This window comes from Macrotis lagotis, chromosome 1 (genome assembly GCF_037893015.1).
Source record: "Macrotis lagotis isolate mMagLag1 chromosome 1, bilby.v1.9.chrom.fasta, whole genome shotgun sequence".
NCBI classification, from domain to species: domain Eukaryota; kingdom Metazoa; phylum Chordata; class Mammalia; order Peramelemorphia; family Peramelidae; genus Macrotis; species Macrotis lagotis.
In genome coordinates, this window is record NC_133658.1 from 930,026,981 (window position 1) to 930,047,627 (window position 20,647).

Sequence of the window (20,647 nt, forward strand, 5' to 3'; positions counted from 1 at the left end):
TCCTTATCTCTCACCTTGCCTCTGCCTTTCATGGTGACCTCCTACAGCTTGACACCTCAGATTAGAATATATCCTTTGAAATTCCTGACCATGGCACTTAGTTCTCCCCCATGGAACTGAAGTTTAATCCATGAAACTTGATAGCTTACCAGATACTTGTAGATAGCCACCAAGTCAGCTTTCCTGTGTTCACTCCCTACTCTTTCCTTTTTTCCTAGGCTGAACACCTTTAGTTTCTTCAGCTGATCCTTCAAGTGATATGGCATGAACTTAAGACCCTCTGCCATCCTGGTTGAGTTCCTTTGGACATTCTCTTCCTCAAATGGTCCATAAAAGATCTCCCACGGTTGTACTAGTTCTTTGAAATGTTGAGATTTAGCTGCACACATTGAGGGTGATCGACTCACCATGTAGTTAATGTGTAGTGTTTTCTTGGCTCTACCCCTTTCACTCAGTATCAATTCTTGCAATTCATTCCATGCTTCTCTAGAGTCTTATAGAATACGACTACTTGATAACAGTCATTAACTAATGGATGGAAATACCTCAATTTCCAATTTATTGTCACTTCAAAAAAATAGTATGACTATTTAGGAACATGTGGAATTTTCACCATTTTTTGATTTCTTCTAGATTGATATTGATGGATCAATGGTATGATCAATTTTATTGATCTTTAGTTCCATATTACTCTCCAGAATGGTTGGATCAGTTCACAACTCCAATAACCTCTCACTGATGTCCCAATCCTCACACACTATCTCCAACATTGAACCTTTTCCCTTTTTGTCATCTTAGTCAATCTGATAGGCGAGGTAGAACCCCATAGTTAATTTATGTTCCACTAATCAGTAATGATTTGGAACATTTTTTCCACATAATAGTCAACTTTAATTTCTTCATTTGAAAACTGCCTGTTCACAGCCTTTGACTATCTTGGGGATGACTCGCAACCTTATAAATAGGATTAAATTCTCAATATATCTTAGAAATGAGACCTTGATCAGAGCCCCTAACTGAAAATTGTTTCCCAGCTTTCTGTTTTCCTTCTAATCTTAGCAGCATTGGTTTCATTAGTGGAAAATTCTTTAAACTTAATATAGTCAAAATCATTCCTTTTGCAATTTATAATGTACTCTATTTCTTGTTTGGTCATAAATTTCTCCCCTCTCCACAGACCATACAGAGTATTTCTTGATCTATTCATTCCCTTTTATTACAAGTTGCCAGTTTGCCAAACAATTTTTGTCAAATAGTGAGTGCTTATCCTAGAAACACATATCACTGGATTTATCAAAAAGAATATTATTGAGGTCATTTCCTACCAATTCTTTGGATCTATCTGAATCTACTAATCCATTATTCTATTTCTCAACCAGTATGAGTTTGGATAATTGCGGCTTTGGAATAACATTTAAAATTTGGTAGGGCAAGGCCACTTTATTTTTATGACAATTCCCTCACTATATTTAATCAAAGATCACCAATAAGATTCATCATCTTTTACACTTAACCTTATTATTGGAATTTGTTCTGTAAGAAGACAGGAACATTGCACCTTTAGTATAGTTGGACTTCAGGTACAAATCCTAAGCAGCCAATTGTCTACAAGGATGGCACAGCCAGGGACAGAATTAACGCGGTAGGTTTTATCCTTTGGGGACCCTAAGAACCTCATTTTCTTTTTTTTATCACAGGACCCAAAGCAAGCAAGAATAGGATGCCAAAGCAGACACCCTTGGGGAAACTCTTTTATGTCTGGGATAAGGGGGAGCTTATCAATGATCCAATGATGATCAAAAAGCTGAAGAATATCTTCTGCAAAATTTGGATTAAGACAATTCAGTTGGTGTTTCATTTTGATCTCAATATGGCACTTCTATCAAAAGGTAAATGATTTAAATTTTTCTCATAGCAGAAAAATCCCCCAAACATCTGGATCATTGGTATCTCTGAAGAAAACTGATTGAGACAGCACCTAAATTAAAGTCATCTCAGAGCATCTGTTCAATGTTGACTTAGCCCAGAAGAACATGACATTTAAGTTTCTGCACAAACAAAACTGATGCAGCCCCAATTAGAGCAAAAACAGGAAAGTGGGGGGAAAATTATTATAAAAGGTTTCTCTGGTAGAAATCCATTTTTGTAAATATATACTGATAAGATCAACATGTATAAAAATATGACCAGATTTATGATGAATAACTGACATAGGATGGGAAGGAACCATAGAGGAGACTGGGTCCAACCCCCTTATTTAGGGATGAGTAAATGGAGACAGAGAGCCACCTAGACTTACACAGCGAAAGAGCATCTGAAGATGGATTGGAACCCAGTTTTACAATGATAAATCTTTTTTGCCAATCTATTACAATATAATGCTTTTATCTAACATTTTCAGGATATCAATTTTTTTTAGGTTTTTGCAAGGCAAATGGGGTTAAGTGGCTTGCCCAAGGCCACACAGCTAGGTAATTAGTAAGTGTCTGCAGACAGGATTTGAACCCAGGTACTCCTGACTCTAGAGCCGGTGCTTTGTCCACTATGCCACCTAGCCACCCCTAATATAAATTTCAATACAAGGAAAATGATCACACTATCCATACATGTTAATGTCATAAAAAGATTAAAGTCAGTCAACTTGCCATGAGTTATGATTGTAGGAACAATGAAAACAAGTAACATTGACATAGTGTTTTAAGGTTTGCAAAACATTTGACAAATATCATCACATTTGAACCTCACATGGACCCTAGGAGGTAGATGCATGCTATTACTAACTGCATCCTACAGATAAGGAAATGGAGGAAGAAATAGGTCAAGTGATTTTCTCAAGGTCATGCAACTGTATAGTACCAGAGAGTAAATGTGAACTTAGTTTTTGTCGATTCAGGGACAGTCTTCTATTCACTGGGTCACCAGGCAGCTCTAAATATATTGTTAGCAAAAGAAATGTCCAAAACATAACAAACATTTTCACCATGGGGGCGGCTAGGTGGCGCAGTGGATACAGCACTGGTCCTGGAGTCAGGAGTACCTGAGTTCAAATCTGACCTCAGACACTTAATAATTAACTAGCTGTGTGGCTTTGGGTTAGCCACTTAACCCCATTGCCTTGCAAAAAGTAAGAAAAAAAATATTCTCACCATGACATTATTTGGAGCTAACATGATGAGAAAAAGAGTACACAACCAATGGGGAATGACTGAAGAAGTTTTGTCCTAAGAATGTCATGAAATATTTTAGGGGAGTCACGTGAACCCTACCCTTAGGATTTGGAGAAAAATCCTGTCCAGTTTCAGGACTATAGGCAGAGGATGAAATTTGCAATGTCTATTGCAATCAGGCTGCAGGGACAGGTCTCTTAGCAATAACTAGATCCACAAGGTTCATCTACAGCAAGATGTTACAATGTTTGAGATGCAAATAAAGGCCTTCTCATAATTACTGCTTTTGTAAAACTTCTTCCTGATGTGAATGTGCTTTGGTTCAGGGACCAGCATCTCCCAGGTAAAGACAGGCTCCTCGTGGACATTCACAAATCTCGCATGTAAGGGAAGATTGATTTTGGGTGAAGAACTTCCCACATTGAGTCCAGAGATTTTCTTTCCAAGATAAACATTCTCCTGCTTGACAAGTTTCCATTGGAAAAACTATGCACATTCATTACTGAAATGTGATTTCTATTTCATTTGAAATCTCCAATGAAAAACAAGTGATATTTTATATGTGAATGAGTTTCCACACCGAGGATATTAAGGAGCTATCTTCACTACTATGGATTTTCTGATGTTTAGTGAGGGAAGAATGGACACTAAAAGTTTTAACAAACTCATGATACTAAAGTTTTTTTTTAATCAATTGTGGATACTCTGATGTTGAGCCAGACTTGCTTTGTATGTGTGAGATTTTCCACAGTGATCACATTCATAACTTTTCTTTCCACTGTCAATTTTCCGATGATTAATGAGAGAAGAGTTAGCCCTAAAAGCCCTTCAACATTGATGACATTCATACAGTTTGTCTCTATTGTGGCTTCTCTGATGTTTATCAACAATAGAGCTTTCTGTGAAAGTCTCATTGATCACACACATAGGTTTTCTCTCCACAATGCATTTTTCTGATGGTGAGCAAGACTGGAGTGGAATGAAAAAGCCTCTCAACACTGATTACACTCATAAGGGTTCTCTCCAGTGTGGCGTCTCTGATGTACAGCAAGATGGGTGCTCCATGTGAAAGGTTTACCACACTGATTACATTCATAAGATTTCTCCTCACTATGAATTCTCTGATGTATGGCAAGATTGGAGTTACAAGAGAAAGCCTTTCCACAATAATTACATTCATGAAATTTTTCTTCAGTGTGGATTTTCTGATGTATACCTAGACTCTGTGTGTGAAAGCCTTTCCACATTGATTACATTCATAGGTTTCTGCCCCATGTGAATTCTCTGATGTATAGCAAGACTGGAGCCCTGCCTGAAAGTCTTTCTACACTGACTACATTCATAAGGTTTCTCTCCAGTGTGTATTCTCTGATGGTTAATAAGAGTGGAGCCTTGCCTGAAAGTCTTTCCACATAGAACACATTCATAAGGTTTCTCTCCAGTGTGTATTCTCTGATGTACAGCAAGATTGGACTTACAAGTGAAAGTCTTTCCACAACAATTACATTCATAAGGCTTTTCTCCAGTGTGGATTCTTTGATGTCGAGCTAGACAATTTCTATGTGTGAAAGTCTTTCCACATTGATTACATTCATAAAGCTTCTCTCCAGTGTGGATTCTCTGATGTTTGGCAAGATCGGAGTTACAAGCAAAAGTCTTTCCACAATAACTACATGCATAAGGTTTCTCGCCAGTGTGGATTCTCTGATGTCTAGCAAAACTGGAGCTACGATTGAAAGTCTTTCCACATTGATTACATTCATAAGGTTTTTCTCCAGTGTGGATTCTCTGATGTAGGGAAAGCGTGGATTTCTGACTGAAAGTCTTTCCACACTGACTACATTCATAAGATTTCTCTCCAGTGTGAATTATCTGATGTATAGCAAGACTGGAGCTCTCCCTGAAAGCCTTTCCACATTGATTACATTCATAAGGTTTCACTCCAGTGTGGATTCTCTGATGTTTAGCAAGCCTGGAACTTGCTCTGAAAGCCTTTCCACATTGATTGCATTCATAAGGTTTCTCTCCAGTGTGGATTCTCTGATGCTCAGCAAGATAGGTGCTCCGTGTGAAAGCCTTTCCACACTGATTACATTCATAAAGCTTCTCTCCAGTGTGGATTCTCTGATGTTCAGAAAGATTGGAGTTACAAGTGAAAGTCTTTCCACAATAACTACATGCATAAGGTTTCTCTCCAGTGTGGATTCTCTGATGTCTAGAAAAACTAGAGCTACGATTAAAAGTCTTTCCACATTGATTACATTCATAAGGTTTCTCTCCAGTGTGGATTCTCTGATGTAGGGCAAGAGTAGATCTATAACTGAAAGTCTTTCCACATTGATTACATTCATAAGATTTCTGTGCAGTGTGGATTCTCTGATGTACAGCAAGCCTGGAGTTCTCTCTGAAAGCCTTTCCACATTGATTACATTCATAAGATTTCTGTGCAGTGTGGATTCTCTGATGTACAGCAAGCCTGGAGTTCTCTCTGAAAGCCTTTCCACATTGATTACACTCATAAGGTTTCTCTCCAGTATGGGTCCTCTGATGTTTAGTAAGCCTGGAGCTCTCTCTGAAAGCCTTTCCACATTGATTACATTCATAAGGTTTCTCTCCAGTGTGGATTCTCAGATGTACAGCAAGATGGGTACTCCGTGTGAAAGCCTTTCCACAATGATTACATTCATAATCTTTCTGTCCACTGTGGATTCTCTGATGGTTAATAAGACTGGAGCCGTGCCTGAAAGTCTTTCCACATTGAGTACATTCATAAGGTTTCTCTCCAGTGTGAATTCTCTGATGTACAGCAAGATTGTAGTTACGAGTGAAAGTCTTCTCACAATAATTACATTCATATGGTTTTTCTCCAGTGTGGATTCCCTGATGTCTAGATAGACTCTCTCTGTGTGTGAAAGTCTTTCCACATTGTTTACATTCATAAGGTTTCTCTCCAGTGTGGATTCTCTGATATACAGCAAGATAGCTGCACCTTCTGAAACCATTTCCACACTGATTCCAGAAGTAAGGTGTTTTCCTATGGTGGATTTTCTGATGCTGACCAAGACTGGAGTTGAACATGAAAGTCTTTCCTCGTTCATAAGATTTCTCCTCAGTGAAGATTCTATTAATTCTAGTATTATTAGAAGAATTTCTGAGAGTTTTTTGATGCTGTGTGTATTTATATTCTTTCTCATCATTGTGGTTTCTCTGATGTTTACCTAGATAAGCCCTCTCTTCACTGTAACAAGTATTGCCATTCCAAGATGTCATTTTCATATTTGTACCCATCTCCTCATCAAACCTGGTTCCATCTACTGGAAACAATACAAAGACAAACACACATAAATATAAGTACATCCTCTTATTTCTATTGGCAGAAAGTAAAGTAACTGACATTTAAATATCCCAGTCAAAAAAAAAAAGGACATGAAACTTAAACTGTCAGAATTAATCATTTAAAAAAGTTATTATCTTAAAACAATAGCTGAAGTGACAAGGAATTCCACAGCCAATTGCTTTGGATCCTAAGAAATAACTAGAGACGACTGCAGAGATAGCCTTATCATTATACTTTACAATTTGTGTCATGAGGTCTGAATGGCCAAGTGAACTGATTCCAATCCTAATACCAAAGAATAGAACTAAAACCTGGTGACATCCATTGCACTAGACAGATGTTCTCCTTTGAACTTTAAATCATTTCAACAAATGAATTTGCATCATGCTAATTTTGTTATTTTCTTAATAGGGGATTATCCTATTCATTATAGACTAATTTTGATGCCCTATTGTGTAGTCATTCAGTATTTCAGCCTGAGACAAAGATTATTATTCTCTACTGTCTTGTAATAATTTCCAATATTATCTATCAGAAAATTTATTCAGATGGTATTGTGTCAGTTATAGTAGATATACGTACTATTTGTCCCAATTGCACTATCTGTAGTATTGTTTTATCTATCATATTTAAAAGCACAATGTAATTTCACTGCTGAGTTCATTCACCATGATAATTTGGTTGCTGAAGAGAAGACCTCATCATTTTTTTTAGGTTTTTGCAAGGCACATGGGATTAAGTGGCTTGCCCAAGGCCACACAGCTAGGTAATTATTAAGTGTCTGAGACCAGATTTGAACCCAAGTATTCCTGACTCCAGGGCCGGTGCTTTATCCACTGCGACACCTAGCCACCCAAGAAGACCTCATCATGAATGCCAATGCTACATTTCTTTTTTCTTCATCGGAGGTCAAGTTAGATTCTTTCCAAGCCCATCTCAAGTTCAAGTTATCAGAAATACATGGAACTTTATTTGATTTCTCTCACTACAGGAGAGAACTTCCTCCTTCACCAATAACATTGTAATCAAATCTTATCAGCAATATAATCACCAGATAAAAATGATACAAATAGATTTTTTTTCCTGAAGGACAGTTGACAGGTTCCCTGACCATGATCACTAGCCAGCATCTGAACAAAGCATGAATTTATGACATGTGAATATAAACAATAAAAATGACATTTTTCTTTTTTATCACTCATTACTTATCTTCTACTTATATACCTATACTACCAGCAGGATGATTTTTAGAAGAACTGGTTGGCTACCTAAGTCAGTCCTTCACTAGTTCCTGGCAGAAAGTAGTCTATGTTCTAGAGTAAAAGAAGCCAATAAATAAATTGATTGAAGAGGTTTGCCTTTGAAAAGGTTATTTTCTCTATCAACCTACTTTTATGAAAAAACTCAAAGTAATATATACAATTGATACGAAAGTTCATTTAACAATTACTAAACTACTTAGCCAACTGCATAAGCTAATTAGTCAATACCAAAAATATATTAAGCCACTACAAATGTGTTATCATTCTACTTTGTGATTCTTTTTATGGACAGTTAAGTGAATTATTGAGGTAAAATGGATTTCCATCCCTCTTTGAGAAGGCTTGTAAAATTCCCATTCCTTTTACCCTTCAAACTTAGGTAAAGGATCATGTGATTTTATTTTTTAAAAGCCCCAATATAGCTGGAGATACAACAGATGTACAGCTCAGATTTACATGAATGGCATTCTGTCATGGAGTTACATCAACAGGGAGAATCCCAATACATTTTTGAGGTGTTTAAGAAATGGGATTCCAAAAGCAAGTGATGTTGGATGATCCTGCTCTACCCTGAGGTTGTAGTTGTCCCCTGCATGGATCAGATTCTTTGAAATTAAGCCTTTCGTTATATTAGCTCAGACTACAAGGTCCTATTATCTTATTGGGTCATCACTTCCACAATCATTTCTGAATATACATGGGCAACACCTTGGTTTCCAGTTTCCTTATTATAACAACAATAAACAGCACTCATAACCATTTTTTGTGCAGTGTGGATTTTTCACTCTACCTTTGATCTCTTTAGTTTAGAGGTCTCCTTGCAATTATCACTGAATCAAGGACATAGGAATGACTTGGAGGCATAATTGAGACATGTATTACAGAACAAGGCACAGACCTTCCCTTTCAATATTATGTAAACCCTTATACCAAAGCTGTTTCCTATACACAAGTAACTGGAATCTGCCTTATAATGTTGTATCTCCTACTTTCTATTGGGAAACTGGTCCCATTCCCCCATTTTAATGACAATTTATGCCCAGAATGGTCAATCTGGCATCTCTGAAGAACAAGCTCAAACCCCACCTTCTTCCATTAGATTCTTCCAGGTCCCTTAATCTTACTTCACTTATCTAGTTCTACTTGATTCTTGATAAAAGAGATCTTATAGAATTGTGTCCCTGTTATCTTTCCCACAATCCTGTGAACTTCTTGAAAGCAGGGAATCTCCTCATATCTCTGGTGCTTAACAAAGTTCTGGCATATCATAACTACTTAATAAATGCTTGCTGATTTATGAAAGGTCTAAGAAAGACTTCATATGAGACAACCTCAGCCCCCTCTAAATAATTGCACTGGAGTTCCATGCTCCAAAAGTGCCAATAAAGACTTTGAAGGGGATCACTGAAGTATCACTAGAAGCAAAATGAGAGTTCATGGAGTCCAAGTCTGTCGTTTAACAAATGATGAAACTGAGACTTGATAGACTCAATGACTTGCCCAGGTTTTCACTGTTAAAAAGTATCTGAAAAGGAATACCAAGTTAGGTCTTACAAACTCCCACAAGTCTACAACCTCTTTCCTGTCACATCCAGAAGCCACAGTTGTGTCCTCACTCACCTGGACAGGAGATCCTCAGACCTTCTTGCTCTAAGTGGATGAACAAATTTTCTCTGGGAATTGGAAGTCCTGGAGATGGAAAATGAATTGGGAATGAGGATGGGGAGAAATTTGTTATTTCCTCCTCATTGGGGAAAGGTGGAATGTAAGCAAGAATCACAAAGTGACCAAAGTGATCAAAGAAAGTGTCCAGGGTTATTGATAGGAGCTTTGAGGGTTATGAGAAGGGTGAGGGACAACAGAAAATGTGTCATCAACCTGGAATCAGCAAATTCCAACTTTGCCTTACCACCCCCAATAGAGGAATAGCCACCTTCCACTCTTTCCTTTTGCTACAAATCAGAAGCAGCTAATTAGAGGAGGTAGTCCTGGACCTGGAGCCAAGAAGACTTGAGTTCAAATCTTGTCTCAGAAATTTACTACTTATGATTCTGTGGACATATCATTTCATCTTTGTTTCCCTCCAAGTCCCAAACAATCCAATGGAGATAATAGTAGCAACCGAAACACAAAGGTGTGAGGATCATGTCAGATGACCTCCATTAAGAAAAGCATTAGCCAGCCACTGGCCCAATATAATAGTAGATGTGCAGAAAAGATGTGTAGAAATACTTATTCTCTAACCTTTCTATCCCTGCATCTCTTATCTAAATTTTGGAGATGTTTGAAAGAAGACCAATGACAGACTTCATTTCCATTTTTAATAGTTTTGTTGCCAAATAATTAATATCTAAAGCCATCCTGAAATTTTAATCTAAGAATATCCCCAGCAGCAGTGAGCTACCAATTTAAACTCAACAAAAATAATGTTCTACTGGCAAAAGACTTCCAGAAGAAGAAGGCGGGGGGGGGTCCGCCAACCTGTAGGTTCTATGCTGAGAGACTTTGCAGACAAATTCATGTCCAGACAAAGGATAAAGTTGCACTGTCTGAGACCATTCCAATTCTAAGATTCAGAATCCATATTCCCAATTCTCTAGCCCATAACAAATATACTTGTTCTAGGAAAACCAGGGAATTCTTTTCTGTTTAACAAAGGAGGTAACCACTATGGCCTTTTTAAGAAGTGATACATGAGGTGAGTAGAGCAGTGGATACAGCACCACCCATGGAGTCAGGAGTACCTGAGTTCAAATCCAGCCTCAGACACTGAATAGCTAACTAGCTGTGTGACCTTAACCCCATTATCTTAGAAAAAAACTCAAAAAACAAAAAAGAAATGATAGATGCCACCAATCCTATACATTAGGGAGGGAGTGAAGACACTCCTACTAATGACAGACTTCCCAGGGGAAAGTGGTCTTTACCTAGGAAGAGCAAGTTCTGAGCATTCTCCAGCATGACTTCCTTGTGCAGCTGCTTCTGAGCATCATCCAACAGGCTCCACTCCTCTGGGGTGAAGTCCACAGCCACATCCGTGAATGCCATAACCACCTAAAACATCAAAACTCAGAAAACTTACAATATGAAATACATTTCAGAATTGTTTCAGGCCAATGCTCATCAATTTAAAGGAGAAAACTAAAGGCCAGAGAAGGGATTTACAGAAAGGTCAAACCTTTAATACAATCAGAACCCACACTTGTAATCTTGACAAGTTCAATGGAATACTGAAAAATACATCTGATATTTTCCTTTGGAACAAAGTTGAGAAATGTCTTAATGAGAATTTCTACTAACTATTGAATCACACAAAGTGCATATCAGAGAGATATGAGGATATGGAGGAGAAGGAAAACAGACTTAGTACTTTATCAAAATGAGCATAAATGATATGGTTAAAAAATGATAAATTGGGGCGGCTAGGTGGCACAGTGGATGAAGCACCAGCCTTGGAGTTAGGAGTACCTGGGTTCAAATCCGGTCTCAGACACTTAATAATTACCTAGCTGTGTGGCCTTGGGCAAGCCACTTAACCCCATTTGCCTTGCAAAAACTTAAAAAAAAAAACCCCAAAAACCCCACAATAAATTAATGAAAAGCAATCAAGAAATGTCTACTCTGTGGATCAAATGTATCTTATCTTGACTGAATAGAGCATATAGAAAATATAGTACATCTTCTATGATCCAAAAATCAACTTTTACCTTGAGAAATATGGAATATTAATGCCACTAAAGAACTAAACTGAGTGATATGAAACTGTATCCACCCAAGTGGAGGAGATAATTTTTACTATATTGAGAGCTTGAGTGAGCCCCAAGTATTATGGGCCATAGTTAAAACATTTTATATCTTGGCTCTATAACTGCTGTTATTTCTTTTTTCCCGTCAAACATTTATTTCTCTGTTTTTTCAGTTACTTCCAATGGAGGATTTTAAGGAACCATTTTTTTTTTTGCAATATTTTGTGTTTGATAGTTTTCTTCCCTTCCCTCTCTTCAGAGAAAGCAATCTAATATAGGCTCTTATTTATGACCATGCTAAACATACATTCATACAGTGAGAGAACATTCAAATTTAAACAGAATAAAGAAAGCATGAGATTGAGAAAATGATATGACACATAAGACAACTTTTAAAAATAGAAGATAAGCAGCTCTGATCTTCACTGAACTCCACAGTTCAATGTCTACATATTGGAGGTATTTTCCAACATAAGTCTTAAAATTCTCTTTGATTATTGTAATGCTGAAATGAAAAAGTCCATCACGGTTGATCATTATCCCATGTTTTTGTTCGGGTGTACAATGTTCTTCTGGTTGTGTTCATCTCACTTAGCATCAGTTCATTTAAGTCTTTCCAGGAATTTCTGAAATATTAGGAATATTTTTGTACATATGCAATATTTTTTCCTTTTTTTCAAGATCTCTTCAAGTAGCAGATCCAGTAGTAGTATTGCTGGATCAAAAGGTATGTAAAATTTTATTGTCCTTTGGGCATTATTCCAAACTACTGTCCAGAAAGGTTGGAACAGTTTACAACGCAACCAACAAATCCCCAAACCCCCAAGCCCCTGCAACATCGATCATTTTCCTTTCTAGTCATATTGGCCAATATAATAGGTGTGAGTTGGAACCTCAGAGATGTTTAAATTTGCGTTTCTCTAATCAAAAACCTTTTCTAAAATGAAGATATTTAAGGATTCCATTTTAGCTTCATTTAACATGTGCAGTTTGTATTTTTGTAAATATGCATTTTGCCTAAGATTATCAAACTTGTTGGCCTACAGTTGAACAAAACAGTTCTGAATTAATACATTAATTTCCTCATTGGTGCTCACTTCACGGTTTACATTTTAAATACTCGTTTTCTTTTACAGGTTTTGAATTTGGTTTTCATGTTTTTATTTTTAATAAAATAAACTAAAACTTAACATCTATTTTATTGCTTTTTTCGTAAAACCAACTCAGGCTTATTTATTTTTTATTATTATTATTTTTTTTCCCAAGGCAGCAGAATTACATGGCTTGTCCAAAGGCCACATTTGAACCCAGGTACTCCTGACTCCAGGGCCAGTGCTTTATCCACTGCACCACCTAGCAGCCCCTTCAGGCAAGTTTATTAATTCAATAGTTTTTTCCTTCCTTTCGATGTTATTAACTTCACTTTTAATTTTGAGAATTTTTAAATTGTTCTTTATCTAATTTTTAGTTGCATTCCCAGTTCATTTATTTCCCCCTTATCTTTCTTATTAATGTGACCATTTGGAGATATAATAATTCCTCTCATACCTGCTTTGGCTATCTGACATAAATTTTGTATGATGTCTGATTATTGTCATTCTCTTAGATGAAATTATTAATTCCTTCTACGATTTCTTGTTTGATCCACCTATTCTCCAAATCTAGCTTATTTAGTTTCCAATTAGCTTTAGGTCTATCTCTCCAAGGCCCTTGAGATTGCAAGTGATTTTTATTGCATCATGGTCAAGAAAGGGTGGATTCAATATTTCTGCCTTCCTGCATTTGATTAAGAGATATTTATGCCCTAATACACGGTCAGTGGTTGTGTAGGTGCTATGTACTGAAGAAAAATGGTATATTCCTTTCTAACCTAATTCAATTTTCTCTAGAGGGTAATCAAAAATAAGTTTTCTTTTTCTTTTCTTTTTAAAGATTTTATTTATTTTGAGTTTTACAATTTTTTCCTCCAAATCTTATTCATCTCCCCCCTCCCAACAGAAGGCAATTTGCCAGTCTTTACATTGTTTCCATGGTATACACTGATCCAAATTGAATGTGACAAGAGAGAAATCATATCCTTAAGGAAGAAACAAAGTAAAAGAGATACCAAGATCAGACAATGAGATATCAGGTGTTTTTCCACTAAATTAAAGGTAATAGTCCTTGGTCTTTGTTCAAACTCCACAGTTGTTTTTCTGAATACAGATGGTATTCTCCATCAAAGCAGCCCCTAATTGTCCATGATTGTTACACTGATGGAATGAGCAAGTCCATCACGGTTGGTCATCACCCCCATGTTGTTAGTGTACAATGTTTTCTGGTTCTGCTCATCTCACTCAGCATCAGTTCATGCAAATCCCTGTAGACTTCCCTGAATTCCCATCCCTCCTGGTTTCTAACAGAACAATAATGTTCCATGACATACATATACCAGTTTGCTAAGCCATTCCCCAACTGAAGGACATTTACTTGATTTCCAATTCTTTGCCACCACAAACAGGGCTGCTATGAATATTTTTGTACAAGTGATGTTTTTACCCTCTTTCATCATCTCTTCAGGGTATAGGCCCAGTAGTAGTATGGCTGGATCAAAGGGTATGCACATTTTTGTTGCCCTTTGGACATAGTTCCTGACTACTCTGCAGAAAGGTTGGATGAGTCAAATATCTTCTCATCTCAGAATCTGGTTGCTGTATTGCTTCATGTGAACATCTTTAGAACTGAAATTACTTCACTGTCTCTAGTAACATTAGGAGGATATAGTTTCCTTCCTTAACCCTTTTAATGAGATCTATTTTTGCAACTGCATTCTCAGAGATAAGGATTGCTACCCTTGCCTTTTCAACTTCATGTGAAGTATAATACATTGTTCCAATCTTTTACCTTTGCTCTCTGTGTATCTCATTTGCTTCAAATGTGTTTCTTGTATGCAAATTATAGAATTTTGGTTTTTAATACACTGTGATCCACTTCCATTTTATGGGGGATTTCATGCTATTCACATTCAGAGCTATAATTATAATAATGATAATTACTTTATTGCCCTTCATGCTATCTCATCTCCATATGTATTTTCCCCTCCCTTCACCTCCAAAATCTGTTAAGAGTTAAATTCATGTAGGTTCAGAGGGAAAGCCAGGTCAGGTTTAAACCTGGCCTGCCTTCTCTCTGGAATCTTGGCCCTACTTTAACAAACAGTTTATTATCAAGTCATAGTCAGAGGAAATGAGCAAACAACAGAAGGGGGAAAAAAAGTGACCATAAACAGTTACTACAGTCATCAGGAAAAACAAAATAAATACTTAGAGGAAGATAAAGTAAAAGCTTCTACATCCAAAGCCTCAAAGAAGAATATCAATTGGTCTCAGTTAATGAAGGAGTACAAAAAGGATTTTGAAAATCAAGTAAGAGAGATGTCAGACTGGGTCAAAGGGAAAAAGAAGTACAAAAACCCAATAGAGAGAAGAATGCCTTAAAGAGAAAAGAATTGACCAAATCCAAAGGAGATAAAAGCTTACTGAAGAATACTATTCCTTAAAAAATAAAATGGAGCAAAGGGAAGCTGATAACTTTGTGGGCAATAACAAAACCAAAAAAAAAAAAAAAAAGATAAAGAAAAACTAGAAGAAATATGCAATGTCTCAGTGAATAAACAACAAACCTGACAAATTGATTCAGGAAATATAATTTTAAATTATTGGACAATCTGGAAGCAATGAGCAAAAAAAAGATTTTATTTCCCAAAAAGTAAGCGAGGAAAACTGTCCTGATATTCTCAAAGTACAGAGTTAAATAGAAACTCAAAGAATCCACAGATCACCCTCCAGAAAGAGATCCCCAAGCAAGGAGAAAATATATCAAAAGCAGCTAAAAAGAAACAATTCAATTCTTGTGGAACAACAATCAGAATTATAGAAGATTTAGCAGCTTCTACAATAAGGCAATTTAGGGCTTGGAATGTGATGTGCCAGAAGGCAAAAGAGCCTGGTGTACAATCAAGAGTCAACTAACCAGCAAAACTGAACATACCCTTTTAGGGGAAAAGATGAACATTTAAAGAAATAGGGGATGTTCAAAGTTTCCTGATGAAAAGGTCAGAGCTGAAGAGAAAATCTGACCTTCAAATATAAGTCTCAAGAGAAACTTGGGAAAGGTAAATCATAAGGGACTTAATGTTGTTGAACTGTTTATATTCCTGCATGGAAAGATGTCACTGATAACTCATATGAAGTTTCTCATTGGTTACGGCAGTTAGAAGAAATATATATAATATCAATGTACAGATGGGAAATGAATATGAATGGTTAATATATAAAAAAGATGGTGTTAAGAATTTTTGAGGAATGTAGTGGGAGAAAGGGCAATAGGGGGATAGAATGGGCTAAGTTATCTCACATAAAAGAGGCAAGAAGAGTATTTACAGAGGAGTGGGGGAGTTGAGGAGGTGTGAGTGAGCTTTACTCTCATCAAAATTAGCTTAGAGAGAGGCATAATATACCTACATACACACATACACACTTGGGTATAGAAATCTATCTTATCACCAAAGAAACGAGAAGGGAAAGAAGATGGGACAAAGGGGTGGAAGAGGTGATACAAGGGAGGGAAGACTGTGGGGTGGCGTAGCAGTCAGTTGCAAAACTCTTTCAAGGAGGGAAAGGATGAAAGGAGAGAGATAATAGAATAAATGAGGTTGGGGGAACAAGGGAAATACAAGAACCCGAACCAAGTTTGTTGGACAAAGACTTCATTTCTCAAACACAGAGAACCAAATCAAATTTAGAAAAATCAAGAGCCATTTCCCAAATGATAAATGATCAAAAGATATGAAGTTTTCAAATGAGGTTATCAAAGTTATCCAAAGATATTTCCTTCTTTTCTTTTTTCTTTTTGGTTTTTGAAAGGTAATGGGCTGAAGTGATTTCACCAAGGTCACACTGTTAGGTATTTATTAAGTGTCTGAGTCCAGATTTGAACTCAGGTTCTCCTGACTCCAGGGCCGGATGCACTAGAAATGAACATTAGAATAATTTATTAGCTTAGTTAATAGGTCATAAAGAAAAAATGACAAATGTTGGAAGGAACTCTGGTAAAATTTAGATAATAGTGCTCTGTTGGAGTTCTGAAATAATTCAACAATTCCAGAGAGTAATTTGGAACAAAGCCCAAAGGGCAAAACCATGTCTTCCCTTTGACCCGGGACTGCCAGCATCAGAAGAGATGAAAACCACCTACAAACATAAAGATATTGGGGAGTTGGATATTGAGGGAATTCCCATCAACTGGGGAATGATTAAATTATGGTATGTGATTATGCTGGCATAATAAGGAATGATGTGGAGGATGCACTCCATAAAACCAAGAATGACTTACATGAATAGATGCAATGGGAAATGTACTTCGTACAGAGTAATAGGAATGTTCTAAAATGATCACTCCTGAATGACTTAACTTTTTTGAACAATGCAATGGGCAGGATGGGGGTTGAAGGATAAGGTTACTTTCACAATAGAACTATGATGATAATGTTTTGCATGACTACACATTTTTAATGGTTACCAAATAATTGGTTTTGTCAATGCAGGGGAGTGGGGTGGGAATAAGGGAGAGAATTTATAACTCAAGGTTTTAAAGGTTCATGTTAAAACTTCATTTTACATGTAATGGGAAAAATAAAAATAAACTAAAAAAGAGAACTGGAAAAAATAAACTTTACCCTATGAGTTATGATTATAGCCCAAGGATATCCTTGGGGAAAAAATGTACTATTATCCAAAAGTAAGCTTAATATCCAATCTGAAAATAATTTTTATGTAATGATGAACCAAGTGTCAAAATATAGACTCAAAACCAAATTTTGCAAAATAAGTCATTACAGTAAAAGATTTTAAAATGCTTTTAATATTAATAAACCTAAATCATACTAAATAATACTTTAATTTCAAAATATAATAACAAATTAAATCATGAATTCCATATGTACCTATAAATGTTAAAAAAATAAATGCAAGACAGTTAATAGACTTCAGTTTATACTTTACAAAAAAATGCAGGAACTATGTAAACAAAATTGCAAAATACATAATTGAAACATGAATAGATAGGGTCAATATAAAAAAGGGAATTGAAAAAATAATAACAAAATTCATTTAAAAGAAGATAAAGTGAGGGCAGCTAGGTGGCGCAATGAATAGAGTACCGGCCCTGGAGTCAGGAGTACCTGAGTTCAAATCTGGCGTCAGACACTTAATAATTACCTAGCTGTGTGGCCTTGAGCAAGCCACTTAACCTCACTGCCTTGCAAAAACTTAAAAAAAAAAAAGTCAAGAATACCATTTGATGAAATCAGATCAAAATAGAGAAACAACATACTAAGAAAAAGTTTACAAGAATATTTAAAGAACATGAATCATTACTTATCTGACTGTGGACAGGAGATTTATGAATTTATGAATAAAAAGGAAATGAGAATAAAGGTACAAAAGGGATAATTTCAATTGTATAAAAATGTAACCAAGATCAAAAGGAAAGCAAAAATTTGAAGGGAAATATTTTAAGACTTTTTCTCAGAGAAAGGTATAATAACTAAACTATTTTAAAAAACACTTCTCATTTACAAGAATAGAAGTCATTCTCCAATTGAAAAATGGTCCAAGTATATGAACAGGTAGACTACGATGAAATCATTAAGAAAAAAATGCTCTAAAGAAAAAAAGAGAAGGGAAAAGAAATTTAAATGATAAAGTTTTACATCATTTTTTGATATTTTATGTAAAGTTTTTTTATTGTCATGGAAACAGTTGTTTTATTTCACATATAAAAAAATAAATGAAAAACTATTCATAAGATATTAGAGAAATGATATCTTTATCATAGATACCTGTAAAGAATATTTTCCCCAGAATTCACTTTTCCTTCTAATACTGGTTATATTGGTTTTTAAGTGTCCAACAACCATTTAAGATAATCAAATTAAGTTATTTCATATTTTAGAACATTTCCTATTCTTTTATTGATTGTGAATTTTTCCCTAATTGGAAATCTGAGAGGTATACTATAACTTCTGTATTAATTTGTTTATGGGATCATGCTCTATGTTGAAATCCTTTGCTCATTTTGCCCTTCTCTTCATCTACAATAGAAGATGTAGATCTACGGCTAGTTTCTGCCATACTCTGTTGCGGCAAGTTTCCCAGCAGTTTGAGACAAATAAAAAGGTAGATTTGGGGGTTTGTCCAACAAAAGATAACTTTGGTCATTAACCAGTATGAGATGAATATCTGGTCTGGTCCACTGATCCATCACTCTATTGCTTAGTAGCTAGCTTTGATGATTGCTACTTTGGAATACAGTTTGAGATCTACCTAGTGGATCCTGACAATTTTGGCAAAATATGACCAAGTCACCTGTTCTTTGGAAGGTCTTTGGCAGATAGTGGGCACCATGTAAAAAGGCCAGACCATCTTTCTAGTCTCCTTCCATCTTCTCTTCCTCTCTGAACCAGGGACCCTGGCCATTTGACTATATTTCATGTAGACCTGCCAGACTCAGTGACTTTCCAATGGCTGCTTCTCCACGTGGGAACGTTCTCCTCCCTAGGCTTCCTTCAAAGCATTACCAAAAATCTTTCTAAGCAAAAGATCTCTCAGTTCCCTTGAACTTTAAGAGTCTTCCCTCTGAGAGATTCTAAGCCTAACCCTAACCCTCCATACTGGATAGAATGTTGATCTTTAATAACTCAGCCCATTACCACAAAGATCACAGGATGTGCCAAAATCCAGACAGGGAGCTTCAGCTTTGTGGAGGTCCTGGCATAACCTACAGGGACCTCTTTTAGCTCCTGGCCCTATCCTGAAGTGGGGGGCCTCTCCCTTCTCTTATTGGACAAGTTAGAGGTTAGATCCTGTTTTCTTGACACAAAGAAAAGATGAAGACAATTGTGAATTCACAGAAACAAAATGTGTTAAATGGGTGGAGGTTCCCCTTCTTGAGATTTTGCCTCTCTTGGATACTATTGATTGTATCCTGTCTTTTCTTGACCCTGTAGCTTGCATATTATCTCCCATTTCCTCACTGACCTAACCTTGGCCTGGACCCTGGCAGGCAGGAAATGATGTGTTACAATTGGACACCAAGTACCTTGAGACAGGAAGGACCAACATCAAAGTTGCCATTGGAAGTTACCTGCTCCAAGGTGTAAAAGAGCCCTCCCAAGCACCACCCTATGTCCAGCCTACAATGGAGGATTTTTAACAGGAAACAGTGACCCTTCTATTTTTCTGGCTCCTTCTGGCTCCCCATCCAGAAGGATGGGGCTTCCTCTGGCTCTTCCTTAAACCATGGGGAGCTTCATGGGCTTCCCCTTATTCCTGGTGCCCTTTATCTCGCTCTCTCCCTCTTTCCAGAATTCAGCTGAGCCTGCCAGCTGACCTGCCAAGATAAATGAAAAATCTACCAGCCTTTTCTTAAACTCTTCTTAGTTATTGTAACTTCTTTAATAAATCTCTATTTTCTTTTACACCCGATTCTTCACAGGCAATAATTGAACTCAAGCAGCTGCTACATTTTGATAGCCAATAGGTATAATAGGTATAAAAATGCATCTGGGGCTTGGTTCTCGCTAATCAGACCCTCCCCCTCGCCCTGATGCAGATCTGCGGACACACTGCACTTACTTGTGGTGGAGGGCTATGTCTCCCAGGGGCCATTCCCTCTGCTCCGGTCTCTCTGCTGGGGCCAGGCCTGGGTCCCTGCAGACTGGCCTGAGGAGGGAGAAGGATCCCAGAAGGGATGAGGTCTCTCTTTTAGTTCCTGGGCAAGAGGTTGACCTATGGAGATATACAGAGATTAGGGCCCACAGACACTGGCTCTCTCCTCAGGGGAGAGACTCTAAGGAAAGGAGAAAGACAAAAGGTAGAGTGCGGTTTGGAAAGCAGCTGGTCCCACCCTGCTAAGTCTCTCCTTCCATCCCCGTCCCCTTCACCAAGATCCAGGAGGGAACGATTAAAGGTAGTGGCCCCCAGACGGGATCAGATCAGAGCCTCTGCGGCTCCTGATCAGAACTCTCCTTTTCACTGACCCTCTGCAAAAGGGAAATTGAGACTGGGAAGTAGGTCCGTGTCTCAGACGCGAGTC

At 37.1% G+C, this 20,647-nt stretch overlaps 1 protein-coding gene across 1 annotated transcript in view; it reads right to left on the bottom strand.

Annotated features, from left to right (window-relative positions):
- Positions 1–4,273: 4,273 nt before the first annotated feature.
- The window catches only part of LOC141510377 (uncharacterized), a 42,657-nt gene continuing 26,283 nt past the window's right edge, over positions 4,274–20,647 (bottom strand). The window contains 4 exon segments of the mRNA XM_074220256.1: positions 4,274–6,481; positions 9,387–9,455; positions 10,694–10,820; positions 20,188–20,313. Coding sequence (XP_074076357.1) covers positions 4,359–6,481; positions 9,387–9,455; positions 10,694–10,820; positions 20,188–20,313 — 2,445 coding nt within the window. The 3' untranslated portion in view covers positions 4,274–4,358.